Source organism: Lipomyces chichibuensis (assembly GCF_038497645.1).
Source record: "Lipomyces chichibuensis strain CBS 12929 unplaced genomic scaffold V1513scaffold_2, whole genome shotgun sequence".
NCBI classification, from domain to species: Eukaryota; Fungi; Ascomycota; class Lipomycetes; order Lipomycetales; family Lipomycetaceae; genus Lipomyces; species Lipomyces chichibuensis.
The window spans coordinates 596,059-617,094 of NW_027117454.1; the positions used below are offsets into that span (position 1 = coordinate 596,059).

Genomic DNA, 21,036 nt, shown 5'->3' on the forward strand with positions numbered 1-21,036 from the left:
ATATGTTTTGTCATAAGTTAATGTACATCTATTGTGTGCTCGTTCAATAGCTTATAACATAAAGTCAAAAGTGCTTTACATATGACCATTCGGACCACTCTCGGTATAAGTAGCGAGTCTTAGATGTTAGCCCTCGTATTCTACTATCTTCAGTTATCTGAAATGCTATTGCCGCTAAAAGAATGGCTTTAAACTATAGTTCAATTTGCATTCATTACAAAGAATTTTTCTGCCTGAAATTAGTTAGCCAGACGTGAAAGCCTTTAATTGCGGACTTAACTAATGTTGGTGTTGCTTTCTAAATTATGACATTAATTGACTCTGCTAAACTCAGCGTTGCTAATCCGCAGCGTAATCGGATATTGCGCCACACTGACAGCCACATGAATAAGACACCTCGCACCTCTCGAACTCTTCATCATGAGAAAACTCTAAGCTCCAGTGCGCCATCACCGACTATATCAGCACGACCATCCCCGAATAATCACACTGTCGCTCGCAATTGTCAATCACATGTGAAATCGGATTATCAGTATTTTTAGAAGATATTTTCTGGGTTCCTATTCATAATGTCATCGTCAGAATTTCCTTCTTTCCTGTCGCCACGGCTATCGCCGCAGATAGACTCTGACAATGCCGACGACGCTTCTGTCTTGAAGCCCTCACCTATCAACCTCGACCGCACACTACCACCAACCATTATCTCGCCGTCATTCACTCCGGACACAGTTCCATCTACTCCCGTGCCTATCCCCGTTATATCTACACCGCAGCCGTCTGACGGTCTACCCGATGTACTTCCTGAAGTCGAGTGCGTTGTTCGAGCCCGAATTCCCACCACCAGCGGGACTGAAATCTTTCTTCATTTGTATAAGAATAACATGGATGACAAAGAACACCTCGCAATTGTTTTTGGCAATACAATAAGAAGCAAGAGTTTGGACAGGGCTAGAGAAGGCGAGACGGAAATGGATAGAATGATTAGAGGTGCTTATGTTGGACGGCTATATCCCGGAAGACAGACGAGCAGGGAGGATCAGAAAAACGGGGAAGAAGATACTGCTAAAGACACAGGTTGGTCATAATCTAGTTAGTCACGAGGGTTTAGAGTGCTAATGAGGATAGCTACCTTGGTCCGGATACACTCGGAATGCTATACCGGTGAGACCGCTTGGTCAGCACGATGTGACTGTGGCGAGCAGTTAGATGAGGCCGCCAGATTGATGTCAAAGGAGAATGAAGGTATAGTGGTCTATCTTCGCCAAGAAGGCCGTGGTATTGGACTCAGGGAAAAACTGAAGTATGTTTTGAATGTCTACAATGGCCTGCCGAAACTAATTGTTATTCTAGGGCGTATAATTTGCAGGATCTCGGCGCGGACACTGTGACAGCGAATATATTACTACGACATCCCGCAGATGCCAGATCCTATAGTTTGGCCACTGCTATCCTCTTAGATCTCGACCAGACCGAGATTCGGTTGCTTACCAACAATCCAGACAAGATTGCCGCCGTAGAGGGAAAGCACAGAGAGATAAAGGTTCGTGAGCGAGTTCCGATGGTCCCTATTGCCTGGCGCATGAACTCTGGCGGCATTCGAAGCAAGGAAGTAGAAGGATATTTGAAGACAAAGGTTCGTACAGCTTGCTTATAATATTAGCGTCCTGTCGCTAACTGTGTGGGACAGATTGAGCGAATGGGTCATATGTTGGATAAGCCAATGTAATACTTCGATATAATAAAATAACAATGCATGATTGGGTGATTACGATATTTATTCGTATTCGTCGTCATAGGTTCTGTAATGCCCGGAGAAACATAAATGCTGTCCAAGCATTTACATAAACTGTGCGTACGCAGTATATCATTTAAATCCGGTGATCTCAACGACCAGGCGACTTCATGAGAAAATCCATATTATATGATACATGCGTTATTCGCATTTCATTGGTAAAGATACATAATTACAATCAACCATCCAGAAACCATTCCACCTTTTCGTTGTAATTTGACACCACTGCTTCACACCATCTAATGCGCTCTTCTCGACTCGGCGATGACTCTGTCCAACATTTGTTAGTATATCAGTTCGTTACATATGCACAAATTTTCAACCATCCTACCTAGTGAGATCATCCACTTTTCTCTTCGCCCGACCAAAGGTACCCAGCTATTTAAACCGTTAGATCACGTCCACCATAATTCCCATCAATATCTTCTTATTCACATACTCTCTTCTTGGCCAACTTTCTAGCACGCTTGTCCTTGCTGTTTCGGATTAACTCAATGACGCGACGCTCATAAGGTGCAAGTCTTCAAATATCGCATTAGCAAACGATTTCAGCATTGCTGTGTTGATTACTACATACCCAGAAACCTCACGGATTAACTCTCTGACGAAGGTAGTACGCTTGCTGGCCTTGCCCTTGCTGCGTGATATGCGCGCTTTGGGCTCACGTACAGTGACTTTGTGACCCTTGTTCAGGCCGACAAAAAGACCTATGCCGTCTGTGTAAGCAAGTATTTTTCATATAATACGAAAGCTAGCCCATCTGATCTGACCGACTGCAGAAAATGCGATCATACCTGTCTTCTCTGCGGGTGCCATTGTTGCTGTTTTGATGTCTAAATTGTAGAGAGCACCTCCAAACGTTCTCAAAAGTAGTTACGTCTGCGACTTTGGGTGGTGTGGCATGCTAGCTAAGCGCAATAGCCTTAGGGCAAGTGAATAACGTGTGACTGCTTTCTTGTTATAGGGCAATTCAGCGGAAAACTAATTGGCATTTATGCGATAAGCGCAACGTCAGCCTACAAGCCATAAGTGCATATGCATCCGGTAAAAACCTTTCCCATATTCCTTAACCTTGTCATGGGTTTTGTGGAAGGGCTTGAAGTTGTTGGATAGCAAAGGCCGAACTCGGTCGGCGATTTAAACTAGTCTCTACCGGTATTGTATGTTTTATATACAATAGACTGCAATGGCTCCGAAATTGCAAATATTGGTTCTTATATCCGGTTCCGGAACGAATCTCCAGGCGCTCATAGATTCAGTTACCGGCAAGTCATCTCCACAGATTGACGCAGAATTAGCTGGTGTTATATCTTCATCGCCAAATGCGTACGGCCTTACGCGTGCAAGGAACGCTGACATTCCTACGCTTGTACATGATCTGCAACAATACTATAAGGATATTCCTAAGGACGACAAAGATCGTCGGAGGCAGATGCGGAAAACGTTCAATGTTGACCTTGCGCAGAAAGTATTAAATATTGCGCCCGATCTTATTGTGTGCGCAGGCTGGATGCTGATTCTCTCACCGTCGTTCTTGAACCCTATTTCTGCTAAGGGGATACCAATTATCAATTTACACCCTGCGCTTCCAGGACAGTTTGATGGAATAAATGCAATTGAGCGTGCGTGGGAAGCTGGCCAACGGGGCCAGATAACAAAGGGCGGTGTAATGATCCACAGGGTCATCAAAGAAGTTGATCAGGGCGAGCCATTGGTTGTCAAAGAACTGGAGCTCAGAAAGGACGAGACACTTGAGGAGTACGAGGATCGTGTGCATGCCGCGGAGCATATAGCTATCGTTGAAGGCACAATTTTGGCACTGGATGAAGTGAACAAGCATGAAGTTACGCTAGCGCCAGTTGAAAATTTATAATTATTCCACCAATAATTTATGTAATATAGATCCATTCTCTGTACATAGTAAATAAATAGATGCAGGTTCACATAACAGTCGTCGTATTAGCGATTAATACTGTCATTGATTAGTATACGCCTGCAAGAATGCTCGAGGAATTACTGTAACTTACTGGAATGCCGTTTGTCATTCTCTGGAATTCATCGTAGCCTTTCGTGTAGATACTCTCTGCGCTCTTCTTAATCAAGCCACGCATATATACGGCTGCATCCTTGTCTGACTTGTCCAACGCAAATCTGTCACGAAGCTTTCTTATCGTTGTCTCGCCCTTGAAACAAGGGAGACCGCTTTCCAGCATAGGATGAACGCACTGGATAATGTTTTCGGCATAAGGTCTGCAGGCAAGAAATGCTTTGATACACAATTCTTCAAACCAGTGATACGCCTGCGTATCAGAGTTTCCACCCATAACCTGAACCATCTCATGAGTAAGTTTAAAGGGAGCTGCTTCAAATTTCACACCACCAGGCACAATATCAAAACAGAAGCCGAAGTCGATATGCAAAATATGTCCTTGATCGTCGTACATAATGTTACCGTTGTGTCGATCCTTGAATTGCAAAAGATAAGAAATCACGGAATACGCTGCCATACTCTGTACGAAGTTGTTTCGCGCCTGTTGAAACTTTATCGAATCCTCACTTCCGTGCTTACTAACGAAATACTCATACAGACCATTAACAGCCTCCCGACCAAGCATGTCTCTCGAAATAGAGTTAGGCAGCACGTCAATGACACCGCACCCCGGATCTGTGGCAATGACTCGGTACGGGAACAGATATAGATCGAGACCAGACGCATTGAAAATATTACGGAAAAGTGCAATGAGTTGTAGAGCCAGCATGTCCTGTCGACAGTCATCACCGACCTTAAAGATAGCGCTGAGCCATTTCTCGATTGTCTCCAAAACTGTATTCTCAGTGTTGTCCCCGCCTTCCACTCTGACACTGCTGTTAGCTTTCACGGTCTTCTTGATCTTAAATGTAGCCATAAACGGAGCCTTCGCATGACTTTGGAGAGGACGGCCTGATTTTCTATCGATGGCAATAACAGAACCGTCGGGATTACTTGGTAAGTATACGTCATGAGCAACTTTGATCTTCCGAATCTCTTCATCAATTTTTGCCTCCTTTCGTTAGAAACATCAACCACATATTGTCATAAATTAAGCACACACCTTCTTTTCGGCCTTCGTTTTCTTGATAAACGGCTTCAGTTTTCCGGAAATGGACGTAACTTCCTTGAAAAAATCAAATTCCCGATTGTAAAAGTCTCTGTCTTCGCCGTCAAAAGAGTAAATTAACGTCTCCATTACTCTATCTAGGGTGGGTTTCAGGATATCAGGCTATCAACAAATTAGAATCTACCATCCGCCAACATACGTATGAGAAATAGTAAGGCATACCACTTTCATATCCTCGTCCTTATAAGCATTGGCACGCATATTCCAGATAATCTGATGAGCAAATAACTGATCAAGCTTGCCGGTCTCGAGGATGTACTGTTCAATATAGCCCAGCTGGTCATGGCGAAGCATCTGCACAATTTGGGGAACATAGAAAAACGTAACATCAACATCGTGGCTTTCCAGGGATCGCATAGCGTACTGCAAAGTCAAGGAGTTGTTACTAAAATCGGGCATGAACAAATTGATTGCTTCAATAGGACAGACAGGAGCCCAGAAAAGCAGATACTGAGACGGCTCGTAAGCAATCGCTATCTGCGAAAGGATCACTGTTAGTACTTACCTTCAGTTGTGGGGCACTGACGTCCATGACACGACGGTCAAGTAGGTACTGCAATGCATCCGGAATGTGTGCTATTTTCGAAGTGTCGGCAATGATGAGCTGCTGTAGTTGCATGTCCAATTCGGCAAGTTTAAATCGCTTGGCGTAGTAAACAGCCAGCGCCGGATCAACTTGCCAAGCTACAATGACCATTTGGGGGGAGGGCTACAGATATTGTCAGCACTGTCTACATTTTATGTAAGCGTAATTAACTTACCTCGAACGATCGTTTGGGAATGATTGTCTTCAACTGTCGGTATGGGACGAATTGGAGCGGCTCCAGCCAAATAGAAATGGCATAGATTTCGTTCTCCAGAAATTGAAGAAGTAATTCTTGTTTGACGTCTAAAAACAGCTCTTTTTCGAGACCTTGAACAGTGAGTCTCTTGACCAGCTGATAAACCTCAATCAGAAGTCGAAATTCGGATTTCAATTTCAAGCGGTTTCCACTAAAAGGATAGCTATTATGGCGTTAGTGTCATGGACACATACAAACCATGGTACTCTTACATCGGCGGCCACGAGAACCATGTCAAGGCAGCGGTCAACGTCAAACTTTTGAAATACGTCGAGCGTTGAGACGACAATGCGTTATGGCCTTCAAGCAGTCTCAATGCAAAGAGAATGATCTCAAAGCGATTCTCACGCACAAGCGGATGCGAGCTAGCGTCTTCCATATTCATCAGAGCCACTCGCAATGATCGCTCAAACACTTCAAACAAATGCCGACTTTCGAATTTGCTAGATTGAAAGTGGCTGGAGAGCATGTCGACAATATACATATGAGGGGCAAAGCTGTTGCCTGCAATACGGGCATCATGCATTATTTCTTCCTTACTTGAAGGAGCGTATTCCATCTTCCCATTAAGCACCGGGATTAGGTCGTGAGATTTGGAATAGATTCCTTCACGATAACGAATGCTCCATTCGAAACCGACAGCAATCTCCGACAAAACTCGAGATTGTAAATCTGGTGCCTCGTTTAAAATCCACAACCAAAGGGAGACTCCAAGCTTAATTGATTGTTTAGTGAAGATCGAGAATGGGATATGCACCAAGAGGTGTACAAGCTGAGGAGCAAGCCGTATGTTCGCAAGGCAGAACGCTGCAGCACGAAGTAGACCTTCACGTAGCTCGGCAATTGGTATGGATTTCTTGTTGTTTACTTTATCATGAAGATCAAGCAAGCTGTTGTTGATCTTTGTGAAATCATGCAGCTGTTGGCCGGTGTCGGAGACGCTACTGGGTTCAACAGGACGATATACCTGGCGCCACGTATATTGAGCAAGAAAATCGGATATTGTGTCAGTGCCCATTCCCGCTTGTCTATCGATTGAAGCCAATTTGTTGTCTGTGTACGGAATTCTTCCACCCATTTCAACAGCAAAAGATCTGCCAAGTACAACATGACCGAACGCACGAAAATCATCCATTTCTGCGAGGTATGACTGCAGTGGTCGTCAGTAAGCTTATGTTACATAGCGGGAGGGTTGCACTAACCTGCAGCAGTCCCTTCATGTCCAACGGAGTAGTATTGATGGCCAGCTGCACCCACTTTATGGCCTTTTCATGAAGATATTTCAGAGTAGCTTTGCGATGAGCATATGAGTCCGAAAGTTCGAGTCTGATCTTAGCCTTAGACGAAACAAAAACAGACCTCGGCGAATACTGATCGACATCTTCATCCAAGCAGCTATTCCACAACAAAGTAAGCAGTTCTAGTAATGTAAATAAGCTCTCGCGCTTGCAAAGTGCCGACGGTATGGCTTCAGTGAGTCGTTCAGTACACTTGAAAGCCACGGCAGAAACACTGTTGATGCGATGACAACAGCAGATTAAGAGTTCACGAAGTTGACTGGAAATACTGGCACTGGCCGCAATATCCGATTTACCTTGGACTTTCTTAAGGTAGATCTTCATCGCTTCATTGGTGACTCCTTTCATGAACTTAGCAGTCTCACCATACTTCAAACTAGGGTCAACAAAGTACAAAAGAACTTTGGAACAGTCACCTGCCGAGGCTCTTAAAGATTCTAACAAAAGAGCCGACGACAAGAAGATAAGCCTTGGATAGGGAATTGAGCGAACTTCAAGGGCGGTTGAATCGAACGCTTCCAATACCTGCTTCCGCTGCTCATCAAGGTTTCGGTGCGACGATCCCCGTCGAAGAACAGTATTAATCTCCATATCGCTCTCAAACTGATTGGAATTACTCTCTGCGATAAGAGTTGGAGAGTTCCAAGCGACAACTTCAAGATCAGCTCTGAACGGCTTTTTGGTCCAATCAGAATTCCTAGAGTATCCATGGACGACCATGTTAAACCAGGCATTACGGAATGCTGTCAGTATTGCCTGATCATCGGTAGTATATCTTGGCTCATGAACGGAGGGTAAAAGCCCTGCCAGCGCCGTAATTAAAAGAGATATTTCTCTAGCGGCGCTCTAAAGAGAGAATGATTGTTAGTGGCCCACAGCACTTCTATTTGATAGCAATAGAATGCGCTTACATCGATTTCCGAGTGTGGACGGTGATGTTCGAGTTCTTGCACATCACCCTTACTGACAATTCCGTCAAGGAGATCCACAAGATATACATCAAAAAATGGATCGCTTCTTTGAAGCTTCTTGGCGATTCGGAGCCGCGCATCCAATATCTGTACATATCAATAACTATATCAAGAGGCAGTCATATTGTATGTAAAACACACTCACCGTATCGACCATGTCTTGGTCTTTATTAGTCAGTGCCTCTGTATTGAGTCGGGAATATAACCTCAAGACTGTCTTAAAATCACGTCCGGCACCACATAACGCCAATCCGGAGAGGCCTAGGACGAGGCAACGGTCAGTGAACGCATTTACGCGTCCAATTTTTTGCATGAGTACTGAGATTGTCAGAGCCGTAATCTAAGCAATGATAGTTAGTGACAATTTTCGACGGAAATAAGAAAACTGACCTTGTTATCGTTGTATTGTTCCATAATTTTGGCGAGAGCGTATATAACATTTTCAAAGATAAGGTCGACTTCTTCGCGATCTTCGGCATTGATGAATATTCTACTACCCATGCTTGAGACCCGTTCGAGACTACGCGACCGACGCCTCACGTCTCTGTCATTTGCAGTAACCACATGTGTCAAGTCCGTCTCGTGCGGAATACTAACTAAGATATTTGACATTGTATACAAAGTCGAGATAACAGCATCTTCGGACAGACGCTACAATTGGTTAGCATATAAAAATAATATTACCACGAAATTATATGGCTACCTTTAGAGCGAAAGACACACATAGAGTCCCAGTTTGAATAGTTTCTTCCGACAGATTCTGGTTAACAATTACACGTGGGAAGATTCGAGTGAGTGACGCCCCGATGTTGGATTCCCTGTTTGTATATTAGATTTCTCGGTCATGGGTATTCTTCGCACTGTGACTTACTCGATACATAAGAAAGCCATGATCTTGAAAATTCTTGATAGTAAGCCTTCATCAATTATTGGCTTTTGCTCGTTATCTGTAGTGTTTAAACAGTCCTCAATAGCCTGCATAAGATCACCAATATCATAAACGTCAAAGTGACTAGCGACGCAGAGTATCTCCTATAGGCACAAATATAACATCAGAACCAGTCCCAAGGCCACCAAGTGTTGGAAGGTACGTACTAATGCTGATGCCTTAATGGCAAAATTCAGGCGTCTCTGTTTACCAGAGGCAATAGCGGAAATGTAGTCATTGCCCTCTTCTGCGGATTCTAGTTCGTAGACAGCTATATTACGGCAAAGCTCTAGTGATTTCCTTTGAACGACATCGACCTTGGTTTCCGCCGTTCCCGTCTTCATCATGATATCAAGAAACGACTCTTTGTTTCCATGATACTCTGCAATCCCAGGGAGAATATATAAGCCGGCTATATTTCTAGCAGTCTCAATGAAATAATATCGAAGGGAGGCCGATCCCACTGGTTTGCCGATGGCGCGATATTTATTGCGATACGTATTCCACATATGATGCGTCTGTGCGTTATCCGCAGAGTTTCGCAAAAATGATATTGCCTCCTCGAGACAAGTCAAAAATCTGCCAGCGAATATGTCATTAGTGGATGAAAGGAGGTCGTACTGAAGTTCCGAGGATTCGTTGTACAGTGATCGCAAGCAAATTGCTGAAAGAAACCCCTGGAGAGAGAACGCCAGAGGAAAAATCAACTCTAGGTCTAAGCAATATGTAGTCAGAAGATAATGTACAACGACAAAATATGCAGGGTGCATACTGTAAGGCATCGCAGCCGTGATAGTGGACGCTGCACGCTTGACGCTGGCAACATAAGAATTGAGATATTCTCCTGCTACATCGTGAAGCTCGTTGAAGTTCTTGCTGATATCAATTATTGCTAATGTCAGCTTGTACGTCACGACTTCCCAAGGTGAAGGTTGTAACTCTACATCACTTAGTATTGGGGACCACGTTGCAAGAACTCCGGCTAACCTCTAATCATAGCAGATGGGACAAACTTTTGGCAATAGCTTTCTCCTAGATACAGTCCAAGTTGCTCCAGTAAGCTTCTAGCATGCTTAGGATCTTTTTGATGTTTTGCTGACAGCGCTAGTGCCAGTAACACTTCGAGTTCCTTCGTTTGAATTGGGACAGTGTGAAGTTGTCCGTTGCCGTTTGTTAGTGCCGCTAGAGTGGTACCATTCGATTTCTGAAATGGCTTAGCAAATAAAGCACCTGAATTGCCGAGTGACTTGGTCAATTTTCCATAATCCTCTTTTGCGACCGGCGATGAGCTCTTGGCCGTGATGCCAGCGAGCTTGTCCAAGGTCCTTGACCTCAGGGTTGCCCTGGAGAACCTTGAAACATCATTGTTAGCCAATATTAGTATTATAGGATAAATCATACTATACCCAAAGTCATCCATGGACAGTTGGTTACTCGTTACGTGTTGTGGGAATCCTAGTCATGAGTTTGGTGGGAGTTGAGATCAAGAGTCGTCTTGTTCCGTTCCGGATTGTCAGCGATCACAGGTACCGACCGACAGTACGTAATTTGGGACTTAAGCTTCGCTCTGATCCCTCCCAAGAACCTTCCTTCAACTTTTCACCTCGCGTTGTACTTCACAACACCAAATACCCCGTCAATTGATCAGTCGAGTAGATTCATTGGTAAACCGGCCTTTTATCATGGCGGGTCACTCCAGCGCTTACTCGCTGTCAACTGGGTTGATCGCCGATCCAGAATGGAATAGGCTCCATGGTCTTCTGGTGAGTATACCGCACACGCACACACTAAGATTGTCTTGTTTGGTAGCATCATGACACTGACTTAAGTACTCTAATCAAAGGAGCAAGATGTGGATAATTTTGAGAACTGGGAGAGTCTGATAAGAGCGACTGAGGCGTTAGAAGGCGGTATTGGGAGAAGCTCTAGCACGGAGACTATAGAACAGATTCGCATACTGTTTGACGCTTTCCTCAGGAAATTTCCATTGCTATTTGGTTATTGGAAGCGATACGCAGACATCGAGTTTGCGGTAGCTGGGTCCGATGCTGCAGAAGTAGTACGTTGGTAATTGCGTGGCTGGTCCTGAGCGTGATATTGACGACATTGATAGATCTACCGCCGAGCCGTCGCAGGCATTCCAAACTCGGTCGACTTATGGACCGGCTATTGCTCTTTCAAGATGGACACTTGCCCGGATGAGGATGAAGTCAGAGAGTATGTACATTAGATTATTAACCTTCTGCGATTTGCAATGGCTGACTTTGCTCAGCTTATTTGACACCGCGGCGGAGTTTGTGGGAATTGACTTTTTGTCGCACACGTTATGGGACAAATATATTGAGTTCGAGGAGAGACTAGAGAGACCGGATATGGTAATGCAAGTCCTGGAGCGCGTGACACGAATACCAATGCATCAGTATGCTCGGTACTTCGAGAGGTATGCTGTTGAGGCGTCCAGAGGCATTTTGAACTAGGAGGCCCTAACTCGTAGTGATAGATACACGCATTTAAGTGCAAGCAGACCAGTGGAGGAGTTGACATCTCAGGAAGAATTTGATAGAGTCTCGGCTGCCCTGAGTGACGAATTGGCTCAGAAAGACGACAAGATGATGCCTACTGAGATCGACCGAGAGCTACGAATCCGTATTCAAAAGTTACATGTTGCCCGATTTACAGAGGTGCAGCAACAGACTATGCGCAGATGGCCCTTTGAAGCCGAGGTATGCGTGGCTCGCTTTCGAAGTTAGAGTACTGGAGCTAATATTCGATAGATAAAACGACCATATTTCCATGTGAAGGGTTTAGACGAGACCGAACTGGTCAACTGGCGAAGATATCTTGATTTTGAAGAGATCGAAGGCGATTTTAGGCGTATTAGATTCCTGTATGAGAAGTGCCTAGTCGCAACGGTAAGCTCAACCTACTGAGGCAACTCTAGTAGTTTTTAATTGACTTGTATGCGCAGGCTTTTTATGACGAATTTTGGTTCAGGTACGTTCGATGGCTGTCAGCCCAAGAAGGCGACCACAGAGAAGACATCCGAAATGTATATCGGCAAGGGAGCGGCGTATTTGTGCCGATTGGTCGTCCAGCATTTCGAATTGCTTACGCTCACTTCGAAGAAGCTGAGGGTGATTATGACCTTGCGCGGGATATATTTGAGGCAATACTGACGGAATTACCCGGTAACATCGAGACAATTATCGCGAGAGCAAATTTTGAGAGACGTGTCGCTGGCGTCAATAGCGCAATCGAGGTGTACACGTCCGCGATAGAGTCTGGATCATGCGATGTCTATACGAGGGGGGCTCTGATTACCGAGTGGGCTCGGATATTGTGGACTGTGAGGGGCTCACCGGAAGACGCCAGAGCGTTGTTTGAGAAGTATGCGGATCATTATTTGGATAGCAAATATTTTTGGATCAATTATCTCCAGTTTGAGATCCAACTTCTGTCAAGCTCCGAGACCGAGGCCGAGCGATACCGATATGTATCAAAAGTTCACAATGATATACGGACAAAGGCACGTCTTCCGCCGTTGGTGATCAAGGATCTGTCGCATATATACATGGTATATTTGCTTGAGCGGAGCGGACCTGGGGCTATTAAAGAGTATAATAAGCTGGATATCGAAGTCAACGGGTAAGTAACTTATGTTTGTCTTGTTGCTGATGGCCAACTAATCAACTTTTATAGTCCATATTCCGTGCAGAGGGACCACAAGCGAAAACTTGCGGAAGACGGGTCCGCCGAAACGATTAACAAGCGGCTAAAGAAAATCAATGGACAATCGGTCGAGCAACTAGAGGAATCGCGTTATTATGCAATGGATATTCCTGCGGCTGACTAATGTGTTGTAATATAGCATGTAAGATATAGATAAAAAATGTGTTTAGCTTGGGTTGTTGGGCACAGTTCCGCGTTATGTTATCATAGTACAGGAGGAATATGTACTTGATTGCTATAAAATTGTGTATCCACGTTGCGAACAAATCCTGTAACTTTCGAATTAAGCTTCGGTGCAAGGTTTGCGACGCGTCCGGCAAAAGCGTGATCGCGCGCAACCGCCAGATTCGCTCCAATCGCGCCGATGAATTATTAATGAGCAGCGGCGCTTAATTAAATTATCACCCGCCATCCTCGTGTGCCCAATTCTGATATTGTCATCACGGGCATTAGAATAATCCAGAGGACTATTTAACCATGTCTGTAAATGATTTTATCTGAGGTGATATGAATATGACCGCTAACCCATGCCTACAGGTCGAGAAATGCAGGAGGATCGAGAGTTCGCGGACCGTACGTACTCCAGCAGCTGCTTTATTGATTGCAATTGTGTATTTATGGGAAACTAATCATGGCAAAGGAATTCCGCTTTGACGGAGTTTTTGAGGGTATGTGCTACGCTTCGGACCATCCTGTGATTAGAAACATAGATATTAATCGAGCGAAGGAGCGTGGAATCGTTGCCAATGCCATTCGTCATCGCTACGAAGAAACGCTTCAGCAACAAGCTACTGCATCGTCGGACACTGTTGTCACAATATCTGGTTCAAGTGCGACCTCTAGATCCCGGAGTCGTGAAGTTGAGACGACGGTTGCGTCGTCTACGCGATCAAAAAAACGGACCAAAAAGAAACACGCAGACTCGGATGATGAGGGTGAGCTTTTAGCAAGGATGACTCGGCCAAAGCCGGGCCAGATCGATTTCTGTGCGGAGTGCCAGTGTCGGTTTACTGTTACGGCATATTCCAAACCCGCGAGAGATGGAAACGGCCTACTCTGCCACTCATGTGGATCCAAATATGCGCAGGAAGAAAAGCAGCAGAAGAAGACACAGATTTCGTCTAGAAGAAGGAAGAAATCTATTGCCGCCGCGCTTTTGGATAAGCAGGAGTTTTCGGTGCCAAAGTTACAGGATCTATGTATTAAAGTAATCGCGAAGTACATCGAAGACGTGGAGATTTTGGGTGATATTGGCGACTTCAATATGGAGAAAATTGCGAGAATTTTGTCAAGGAATAGGTCTCTCAAAGATAATACTCTAAAGCTCTTTCTGAACCCGTCGATTAAGCGGTTGCACTTTTGGGACTGCTCTAGTATGTGATACTATCGTTGACAATTATCGATTGAGAATACTTAATATTGTATAGACCTGAGTTCGGACAGCCTGGAGTTAATAGCATCCTATTGTCCTCTATTAGAATCTCTAACCCTTTCTATGTGTGGTCAGCTCACAGACAAGGTTATTGATTACTACTCGACAAACTTGCGAAATTTGCACTCACTAACGATAAATGGCGGCTTTTTAATCACTTCAGGATGCTGGGTAAGGTTCTTTGATACGGTCGGATCACAGTTAGTGCGATTCTCGCTTGCAAATACTTTACGGTTTAACCGTGAATCACTACAAGCCCTTGTGAGGAATTGCTCAGCAACTTTAGAGGAGCTATCCCTTTCCCGAGTTGGCTCCTTGAAGACCGAGGACATTCCCTTATTACTGCAATTACCAGAGCTTACGGCGTTGGAGCTGAGCTACATGAGGGATGCAATAACGGACGACGACGTGATTGGTCTCTTACGAGTGATTGGGCCGCGGCTGGTAACTCTCAATCTCGACGATTCTGGCGATCTGACGGACAAGTTCTTACTCGAAGGCGTTAGACCATACTGTGGTCGCCTCCAGAACTTATCGTTGGCCCTTTGCGATGGCTTCACGGATGCCGGTGTTCGCGACGTTTTCAGAGACTGGGAATTCAACGACGGATTGATCAACGCCAACTTCTCGCGATGCACGAATGTCGGCGATGAAGCCATCCAAGCCTTGATTGATCATTCTGCGAAGACGTTAGTAATTTTGAACTTGAACTCGGTATACAAGTTAACGTCGGCAACGTTCCAGCTGCTGGCATCATCGGATTGCGAGTTTCTGTCGCAGCTAGATTTTGGATTCGTGCACTGTGTTGGTGACGAGGAGATTGAGGTACTGACGGAGCGATGCAAGTCGCTCCAGTTGATCGAAGCTTATGGCAATATTAGAATTACAGAACTTGCCAAGGTCAAACGAGGAGTAAAGGTACTTGGGAGGCAGAGTGATTCACTTTAGTCATTGGATGCACCCCTGCACATTTTGCGAATAATTTATACAGTTATACTTGATATATCTATAACTGTTTCTATTGGTTGTCGTCAATGAGCCTTGAATAATTTCAAATGTAGTTACATAGAATCGTAACATCCATCGCGCCATCTTGTAGCCGCTTGCTTCTGCTAGACCGTTAAGGTTTTACAAAGGAACGTATTAGACGTCTACGTAACATGAGGGACCAGCAAGCGAGAAATCGCGGTCTTGTTAGGTAGGATGTAAACAATATGCTGCCACGCCTTCCACTCGCGTACTACGAAAGGAAATAGAAATTCAGGTATAGACAGACGGGGGTGGGTGGTGGTGGACTTAGCGGGACATCATGATCAACCAAGTAGAGAGAACCTCGACATTGTTGGATGTAAGACAAGATGAGTTGGCCGGCCGAGCCGCATAGGTTTGCGCAAAGTGGCTTGTTGCCCAACCATGGCGGTGCTTGCGCGCTTGGCGCCACAGTCATCGCAACGGAAAAAAATCGTTGGACTGACAATAACGCCACGTTCCGTGTCCGTTGTACTCTCCGGCTGGTCCAAAACACGACTACGACATTCGTTATTGCAGACAGTCCTCAAGCAAGAGAGAGTCCATAGAACAGACAGTCGGCTGTACAAAAGCGGTTTAATCAACCACATTCTGTCGACAGTTGGTCGCACCACAAGTGTTCCCGTCTCTTTCCTCTTGCTCTGGTCGCGTCTTAAGCTATGGGTCCTACTCTTGCTTTAATCACGTCAGCGGAATTGGAGGCTCACAACAATAAGAAGTCGGCATACGTAACTCTGCATCACCGGAAAGTCTACGATGTCACTTCTTTTCTCAATGAACATCCTGGTGGTGCTGAACTGATTCTCGACTATGCTGGCAAGGACGTGACCGACATCATGGGCGACATTATTTCCCATGAGCATTCAGAATCAGCCTACGAGATTCTCGACGATTACCTGATCGGCCTCCTGGCTACCCCTGAGGAAGAGGGTAGAGCTATGACACCCGGAATCGACAAGGATGCATCCAGCCTCACCGGCGTCGGCTCTGAGGAGGACCTCTCCATTACCACAGACTTCGACCAGGACTACAAATCCCATAGCTTTTTGGATCTCAGGAAGCCTCTGCTCATGCAGGTTTTCTGGAACAATTTTCCAAAGAAATTTTATCTTCAGCAAGTTCATCGCCCGCGACACTACGGTAATGGCTCGGCTCCTCTGTTCGGAAACATTCTCGAGCCGCTCTCCAAGACTCCATGGTACGTTATCCCTATCATCTGGCTGCCCTGTGTCTCCTATGGCACGTATCTTGCCAGCCGTGGCTTGTCAATTTGGGCGCTCGTCCCTCTTTGGTGTGTTGGTATTTTCATCTGGACTTTTGTCGAGTACATTATGCATCGCATGCTTTTTCACATGGATGATCGCCTCCCCGACCATCGCATCGCTATCACCCTGCACTTCCTTCTCCATGGGGTTCACCACTACCTCCCCATGGACAAACTCCGGCTTGTCATGCCTCCAGCGTTGTTTCTGATTCTCGCGACACCCTTCTATCGTCTCGCACACTTCTTGTTTCCATACCACATTGCCATGGCTATTTTCTGTGGTGGTATCTTCGGATACATCTGCTATGACCTCACTCACTACTTCCTCCACCACGCTAACTTGCCGCCATATTTGAAAGAGCTCAAGAGCTACCATCTCGAACATCACTACAAGAACTACGAGTTAGGATTTGGCGTCACTAGCAAGTTTTGGGACGTTGTCTTTGGTATGTAGCATTTCCTTCATTAACCTTGTATGTATACTAAGACATTGGACGTAGGTACTGAATTAGTCGACACCAGTGCAAGATCAAAGGCCGCATAAGTTCATCTTCTCTATTTCGGCCGTTGCATCAAGGAAGTTTTCAAGGCATTGTATCAAAACTAAAGCCAGTTTCAGTTGAATATCTTAGAACATCGTGTCATTCTGGTGGAACATAAAATTGTTAGAAATGAAGATCGCCTATTAGTAGATTTCCTTCGCATAAACGTGGGAATTCCCTATGATGTATTTGCATTTTGTAGCTGTTGTTGTTAATAATAATGGATAAGGCTGGGCAAGTTTTTTTTTATGGACGGGAGTTAACTTCGTTTTAGCGTTTCTCAAGAGACTTTAGGATCATTCTTTTTACAGAAAATTATTAATGTCTGAAAATTTTATGATTGTAATTTGAATGTTATTGTCTCGATTGAGTTAACGATTTGGAGGTGTCGCAAATAATTCGAGCTTGTCACACAAGTCAACTGGATCGATGTTCCCCGGTAAAAACTCCTTAATATGTAGCTGCGCCTAGCATGTATTTCCCATCCTGTTGCTGTACAGTTATGAACTATAGAGAGATATAGAAAAATATATAAACTATATACAGGCAAGGCAACGAACTAATCGCCTTGATGAGGAAACAAACCATTGAATATATACAACTTCCGACATAGAAAATGCAGCATCGAATAAAATATTACGTATCAAACACTAACGTGCGGCGAGCCTGGTATAATACTCAAAACGCACACCCCAAAAAAAAGAGAACAAAATAGTCGCAGTGCGGGCGAGAGATACAATAGATATATCTATGCACCCGAACTACCATATTTCAATGCCCATTCTTCAAACGCCTTTAAGCCTTCCTTTGAAACGCTAGGCCTGATGTTCTTCAAACTGGCTTCGAAATCAATGAATTTTACTGGCCGAATTTGGTCCCGAGGGGTAGATAAAAGTGCTTCGCCGAGAGCGCGAAGCGGTCCCATTGCAGCGTCTTTCGCGACTGCAGTGATGTCTGATCCCGAGAAGCCTGTATCTCATTAGCACCAATGCAGCCACACTAGATACGGAAACATACCATCAGTCAATGCTACCAACTTTCTTATTTCTGCCTCACTCAAGTCATGCACTTGGTATTTCAACAAGGTTTCAATCTGCTTCGTACGGGTCTCAGGTTCGGGCAATGGTATATACTGTCTCCTAACAAACCGTCTCCTGGCAGCTTCATCTATCGCCCACGGCAGATTTGTCGCCGCGAGAACTAACACCCGTTGAGCGTCATCGCCGTCTTTATGTTCCTTGCCTGCAGCGGCATGCGCAAGATCACTCCATTTAACGAGGAACTCGGTTTTAATCCTTCGCGACGCTTCGTGTTCACCTGTATCGCTTCGGGAAGACAACAATGAATCAATCTCGTCCACAAATATAATCGATGGAGCCAACGCACGCGCAAGTGCAAATAATGCACGCACGAGTTTTTCACTCTCGCCGAGATATTTCGACGTCAGCGATGACGCAGAAATGGCGAAGAAAGTACTCTGCGACTCCGTCGCTACTGCGCGCGCAAGCATAGTTTTGCCTGTCCCAGGTGGCCCAAAGAGTAGCATACCTCTCGCTGGTTCGCGAAGTCCTTTGAACAAATCCGGACGCAAAAACGGGTAAACTACTGTTTCCTTCAAGCTCGTCTTAGCCTGCTCTAAACCCGCGATATCATCCCAGTGAACTTCGTCGCCTTTCACTATAATTTCGTTAAGAATTTGACGCGCAGCTGTTTCCTCGACCCCAGTAATGTTCTTGACTGCCGCGTTCACACGATTATTCCACGCCTGGTGTTCAGGATTAGGTGTATCCGGCATCAGCGGCGGCAACGGACCACCAGGCGTTGTAACGTTTGCATTTGGGGAACTTGTTGCCGGAACAAGTGCTTGTCGTTGCCGTCGCTGCGGTTGAGGCGAAACTATTGGTGCTTTGGTCTTCGCAGCTGAGGCATGCGTTGGTGACATCCTACGTGGAATGCGGTTACCGATGTCGGATTGACTCGATATGCTGGATGTCAGACCGTAGGGCTGATGCGGCTTGCGTTCCTTGTCCTTCTTTTCTTCCTTCGCTGTTGCAGCTAACGCGGCGGTAAGCGGCTTACCAGTAGCAGTAATGCCTGTAGGAGTAGGACTTGTTCTCGCTGAGCCTTGTCGATGCTTCGTTGGCTGCGGATCCCGGAGAGTCCGCTTAGGCGATAGCCGACCTGGCGATTTTGTTGCTGACTGTGGATAAGGGAAAGTCGATGGTGGGAGAGTAAGGGACTCAGGAATGGGCATGGATATGGGGGCAGACGGTGACAACATGTCTGAAGACGGTGCACTGGGTGGTGATCCAAATGGCGCCACCGCGCTCCGTGGATGTTCGGCATTGGCTCTCGAAGGGGGCGGAGGCGGGGACGGTGGTGGCAGAGGCGGCGGCGGAGGAGCTGTCAGTGTAGTTGGCAACGCAGGTAGTGATACGAGAGGTTCGTTGGGTGGTCTTATCGCTAAGTTGCCAGACGGAATTTTGCGCCTCACAAACTTGCTCGGCTTTATAGTTGTCATTTGGTGCGGGTCCAATAAAGAGCTCTGCTGAAGTGGAAAACCTGGGAGAGGCTCTGCCTTCATTGCATCAGCATCTGCGACAGTATTCATAGTCTGAGCAGTCGTCAGCTTCGGCTGCTCGTTGACTGTTCTCTGTGGCATACCCGGCAGACTTGCTGTCGGACATGCCGATGGCTGACGCCCATATACGTTAGTCCCCGTACTTGGCTGTGACATCGTGGGTGAAGGAGACCGAGACGATGGGGGACTTCGACGTTGTACACCTTGGTGCCAGTGTGGCACAAATTCAGGGCTCAACTTTTGGGGGGTGCGAGCCGGCGACAAAGATATTAACGGCGGCTGCTGTTCATCGTCAAGTAGCGAGCCCGTTGACAAATTTCGTCGTGGATCTGGAACAGCATTTACCGATGTGGCTGCCACAGTAGCGACAGCTGCTGTTGACGTCGAGGGGACGGAGGGCAGCGACGATGAAGAAAAATTCTTAAACGCAGTACGCAATAGATATTCTTCATTGTCCTTATTTTCCGAACTGCGTCTAGATGCGTTCCCACTTACTCCAGAGGACGACGTCCAAGCTAGATTTGCAGCCGTCGTTGCTGGAACTGCGAGACTGTTCTTGGTGGTTGAAGATATCGTGTGATTGTCCTTCTTGGAGCTCTTCGGACCCCTCAAAGTCATAAGCATCGACTTCTTCGGCGGACTCTGTGACCGAAGGGTATCTGCCGAGTTGGATACCGTTGCACCTGCTGATAGTGACCGTAAGGGACCATCCGGCCTCATCATCTGCTTTTTGCCTCGTGCCGTCTGCTTGGGCGTCTTCTGTTGCTGCTTCTGCAGGGGTTCTTCTTTCTGCATTTTCCGCCGATCGGCTCGCAGCTGTTCATAAACTGTTTTCAACTCTGTCGAAGTCAATGTATCCTCAGCGAATGCTGCCGCATACGAATACACTCTGTCCTTCGATTGGCGCTCAATGTCGACTATTCGAGCATAGAGCGTAATATCCAGCGACGAGACCTGCGGACACGCCACGATCTTTGAGTGCTCGTTCTCGATCAGTTCAAGAGTGTTTAGCCATCCATCTAGCGCAGCGGCCCCGTTTCCACGGCCGTCCTCAAACATGGCGTCCACAAATGTGCGGTAGGCTTCCTCGTAGATCCGTTGAAGGACATTGTCGGACGCGGACGCGCGCTTCGATTTGATGGGCATCGCGGGATTGTGGCGGCGGCCTCGAGTGCTCGCTTTACTATTAATTGCACTGGAAATCGTAGCAGTCAGTAAGGAAAGGCTAGTCGGTCTGGCAAGAGGATAATGGCGGGCAGCTATCAAGCCTGAGTTGATAGTCTAAAGTGGCTAGTTTCAGGGTTGGGAAGTTAGAACGCCGCAGGCGAAGTGACGATCGCCCAGCCAGCCGACTTAACTTAGTAGGAAGAATTGCAAACTAGCGAACGGAAAAGAAAAGATATCGGTATATACGATCTTTTGTGGCAACATTACTATTACGGATTTTTTGAGATTTCTATCCAAGTTCTT

At 45.9% G+C, this 21,036-nt stretch overlaps 8 protein-coding genes across 8 annotated transcripts; 5 read left to right on the forward strand and 3 right to left on the reverse strand.

The window, feature by feature from the left end:
• Positions 1 to 147: 147 nt before the first annotated feature.
• V1513DRAFT_436631 (GTP cyclohydrolase II-domain-containing protein) lies at positions 148 to 1,773 on the forward strand. Its single transcript, XM_066896810.1, has 4 exons — positions 148 to 284; positions 351 to 1,074; positions 1,126 to 1,300; positions 1,351 to 1,773. Exons 2-4 carry the CDS (start codon positions 570 to 572, stop codon positions 1,652 to 1,654), a joined length of 984 nt encoding a protein of 327 aa, XP_066756283.1. The 5' UTR covers positions 148 to 284; positions 351 to 569; the 3' UTR covers positions 1,655 to 1,773.
• A 137-nt stretch (positions 1,774 to 1,910) lies between these two features.
• Positions 1,911 to 2,733, reverse strand: V1513DRAFT_477067 (60S ribosomal protein eL36). Its single transcript, XM_066900228.1, has 5 exons — positions 2,587 to 2,733; positions 2,370 to 2,499; positions 2,232 to 2,313; positions 2,124 to 2,170; positions 1,911 to 2,062 (listed from the first exon to the last, which is right to left on the reverse strand). The coding sequence occupies exons 1-5, from the start codon at positions 2,606 to 2,608 to the stop codon at positions 2,032 to 2,034; spliced, it is 312 nt and encodes a 103-aa protein (XP_066756284.1). The 5' UTR covers positions 2,609 to 2,733; the 3' UTR covers positions 1,911 to 2,031.
• Positions 2,734 to 2,868: 135 nt separating this feature from the next.
• V1513DRAFT_436637 (formyl transferase) lies at positions 2,869 to 3,732 on the forward strand. The gene has a single exon (XM_066896811.1). The coding sequence runs from the start codon at positions 2,979 to 2,981 to the stop codon at positions 3,663 to 3,665; it is 687 nt and encodes a 228-aa protein (XP_066756285.1). The 5' UTR covers positions 2,869 to 2,978; the 3' UTR covers positions 3,666 to 3,732.
• Positions 3,648 to 10,520, reverse strand: V1513DRAFT_436644 (uncharacterized protein). The gene is made up of 16 exons (XM_066896812.1): positions 10,396 to 10,520; positions 9,977 to 10,341; positions 9,762 to 9,929; positions 9,157 to 9,704; positions 8,933 to 9,093; positions 8,765 to 8,879; positions 8,452 to 8,712; positions 8,207 to 8,401; positions 8,002 to 8,148; positions 6,995 to 7,936; positions 6,005 to 6,942; positions 5,712 to 5,955; positions 5,456 to 5,659; positions 5,113 to 5,400; positions 4,885 to 5,052; positions 3,648 to 4,833 (listed from the first exon to the last, which is right to left on the reverse strand). The coding sequence occupies exons 1-16, from the start codon at positions 10,407 to 10,409 to the stop codon at positions 3,775 to 3,777; spliced, it is 5,817 nt and encodes a 1,938-aa protein (XP_066756286.1). The 5' UTR covers positions 10,410 to 10,520; the 3' UTR covers positions 3,648 to 3,774.
• A 151-nt stretch (positions 10,521 to 10,671) lies between these two features.
• V1513DRAFT_456353 (uncharacterized protein) lies at positions 10,672 to 12,638 on the forward strand (the record flags this gene model as incomplete). The annotated part of the gene is made up of 7 exons (XM_066899564.1): positions 10,672 to 10,752; positions 10,833 to 11,048; positions 11,103 to 11,206; positions 11,262 to 11,429; positions 11,490 to 11,712; positions 11,764 to 11,901; positions 11,958 to 12,638. 7 exons carry the CDS (start codon positions 10,672 to 10,674, stop codon positions 12,636 to 12,638), a joined length of 1,611 nt encoding a protein of 536 aa, XP_066756287.1.
• Positions 12,639 to 13,032: 394 nt separating this feature from the next.
• V1513DRAFT_109720 (uncharacterized protein) lies at positions 13,033 to 15,244 on the forward strand. The gene is made up of 5 exons (XM_066894120.1): positions 13,033 to 13,197; positions 13,256 to 13,291; positions 13,359 to 13,386; positions 13,446 to 14,091; positions 14,146 to 15,244. Coding segments are annotated over exons 1-5 (1,665 nt in total). The 5' UTR covers positions 13,033 to 13,195; the 3' UTR covers positions 15,099 to 15,244.
• Positions 15,245 to 15,718: 474 nt separating this feature from the next.
• Positions 15,719 to 17,476, forward strand: V1513DRAFT_109722 (uncharacterized protein). Its single transcript, XM_066894121.1, has 2 exons — positions 15,719 to 16,889; positions 16,944 to 17,476. The coding sequence occupies exons 1-2, from the start codon at positions 15,839 to 15,841 to the stop codon at positions 16,985 to 16,987; spliced, it is 1,095 nt and encodes a 364-aa protein (XP_066756289.1). The 5' UTR covers positions 15,719 to 15,838; the 3' UTR covers positions 16,988 to 17,476.
• V1513DRAFT_436656 (uncharacterized protein) lies at positions 17,326 to 20,839 on the reverse strand. Its single transcript, XM_066896813.1, has 2 exons — positions 18,003 to 20,839; positions 17,326 to 17,954 (listed from the first exon to the last, which is right to left on the reverse strand). The coding sequence occupies exons 1-2, from the start codon at positions 20,710 to 20,712 to the stop codon at positions 17,734 to 17,736; spliced, it is 2,931 nt and encodes a 976-aa protein (XP_066756290.1). The 5' UTR covers positions 20,713 to 20,839; the 3' UTR covers positions 17,326 to 17,733.
• Positions 20,840 to 21,036: the final 197 nt, after the last annotated feature.

Coding starts and splice junctions, on each gene's coding strand:
- V1513DRAFT_436637 (XM_066896811.1), top strand. CDS start 2,979: ATGGCTCCGAAATTGCAAATATTGGTTCTTATATCCGGTTCCGGAACG.
- V1513DRAFT_477067 (XM_066900228.1), bottom strand. CDS start 2,608: ATGGCACCCGCAGAGAAGACAG. Junction 2,171..2,231: donor GAAAGTTGGCCAAGAAGAGA/GTATGTGAATAA, acceptor CGGTTTAAATAG/CTGGGTACCTTTGGTCGGGC. Junction 2,063..2,123: donor AAAGTGGATGATCTCACTAG/GTAGGATGGTTG, acceptor AATGTTGGACAG/AGTCATCGCCGAGTCGAGAA.
- V1513DRAFT_436644 (XM_066896812.1), bottom strand. Junction 9,930..9,976: donor CCCATCTGCTATGATTAGAG/GTTAGCCGGAGT, acceptor TAAGTGATGTAG/AGTTACAACCTTCACCTTGG. Junction 4,834..4,884: donor AAACGAAGGCCGAAAAGAAG/GTGTGTGCTTAA, acceptor TAACGAAAGGAG/GCAAAAATTGATGAAGAGAT.
- V1513DRAFT_436656 (XM_066896813.1), bottom strand. CDS start 20,712: ATGCCCATCAAATCGAAGCGCGCGTCCGCGTCCGACAATGTCCTTCAA. Junction 17,955..18,002: donor GTTGGTAGCATTGACTGATG/GTATGTTTCCGT, acceptor AATGAGATACAG/GCTTCTCGGGATCAGACATC.
- V1513DRAFT_109720 (XM_066894120.1), top strand. Junction 13,292..13,358: donor GGATCGAGAGTTCGCGGACC/GTACGTACTCCA, acceptor ATCATGGCAAAG/GAATTCCGCTTTGACGGAGT. Junction 14,092..14,145: donor GCACTTTTGGGACTGCTCTA/GTATGTGATACT, acceptor AATATTGTATAG/ACCTGAGTTCGGACAGCCTG.
- V1513DRAFT_436631 (XM_066896810.1), top strand. CDS start 570: ATGTCATCGTCAGAATTTCCTTCTTTCCTGTCGCCACGGCTATCGCCG. Junction 1,075..1,125: donor AGATACTGCTAAAGACACAG/GTTGGTCATAAT, acceptor TAATGAGGATAG/CTACCTTGGTCCGGATACAC. Junction 1,301..1,350: donor GGACTCAGGGAAAAACTGAA/GTATGTTTTGAA, acceptor TTGTTATTCTAG/GGCGTATAATTTGCAGGATC.
- V1513DRAFT_109722 (XM_066894121.1), top strand. CDS start 15,839: ATGGGTCCTACTCTTGCTTTAATCACGTCAGCGGAATTGGAGGCTCAC. Junction 16,890..16,943: donor GTTTTGGGACGTTGTCTTTG/GTATGTAGCATT, acceptor CATTGGACGTAG/GTACTGAATTAGTCGACACC.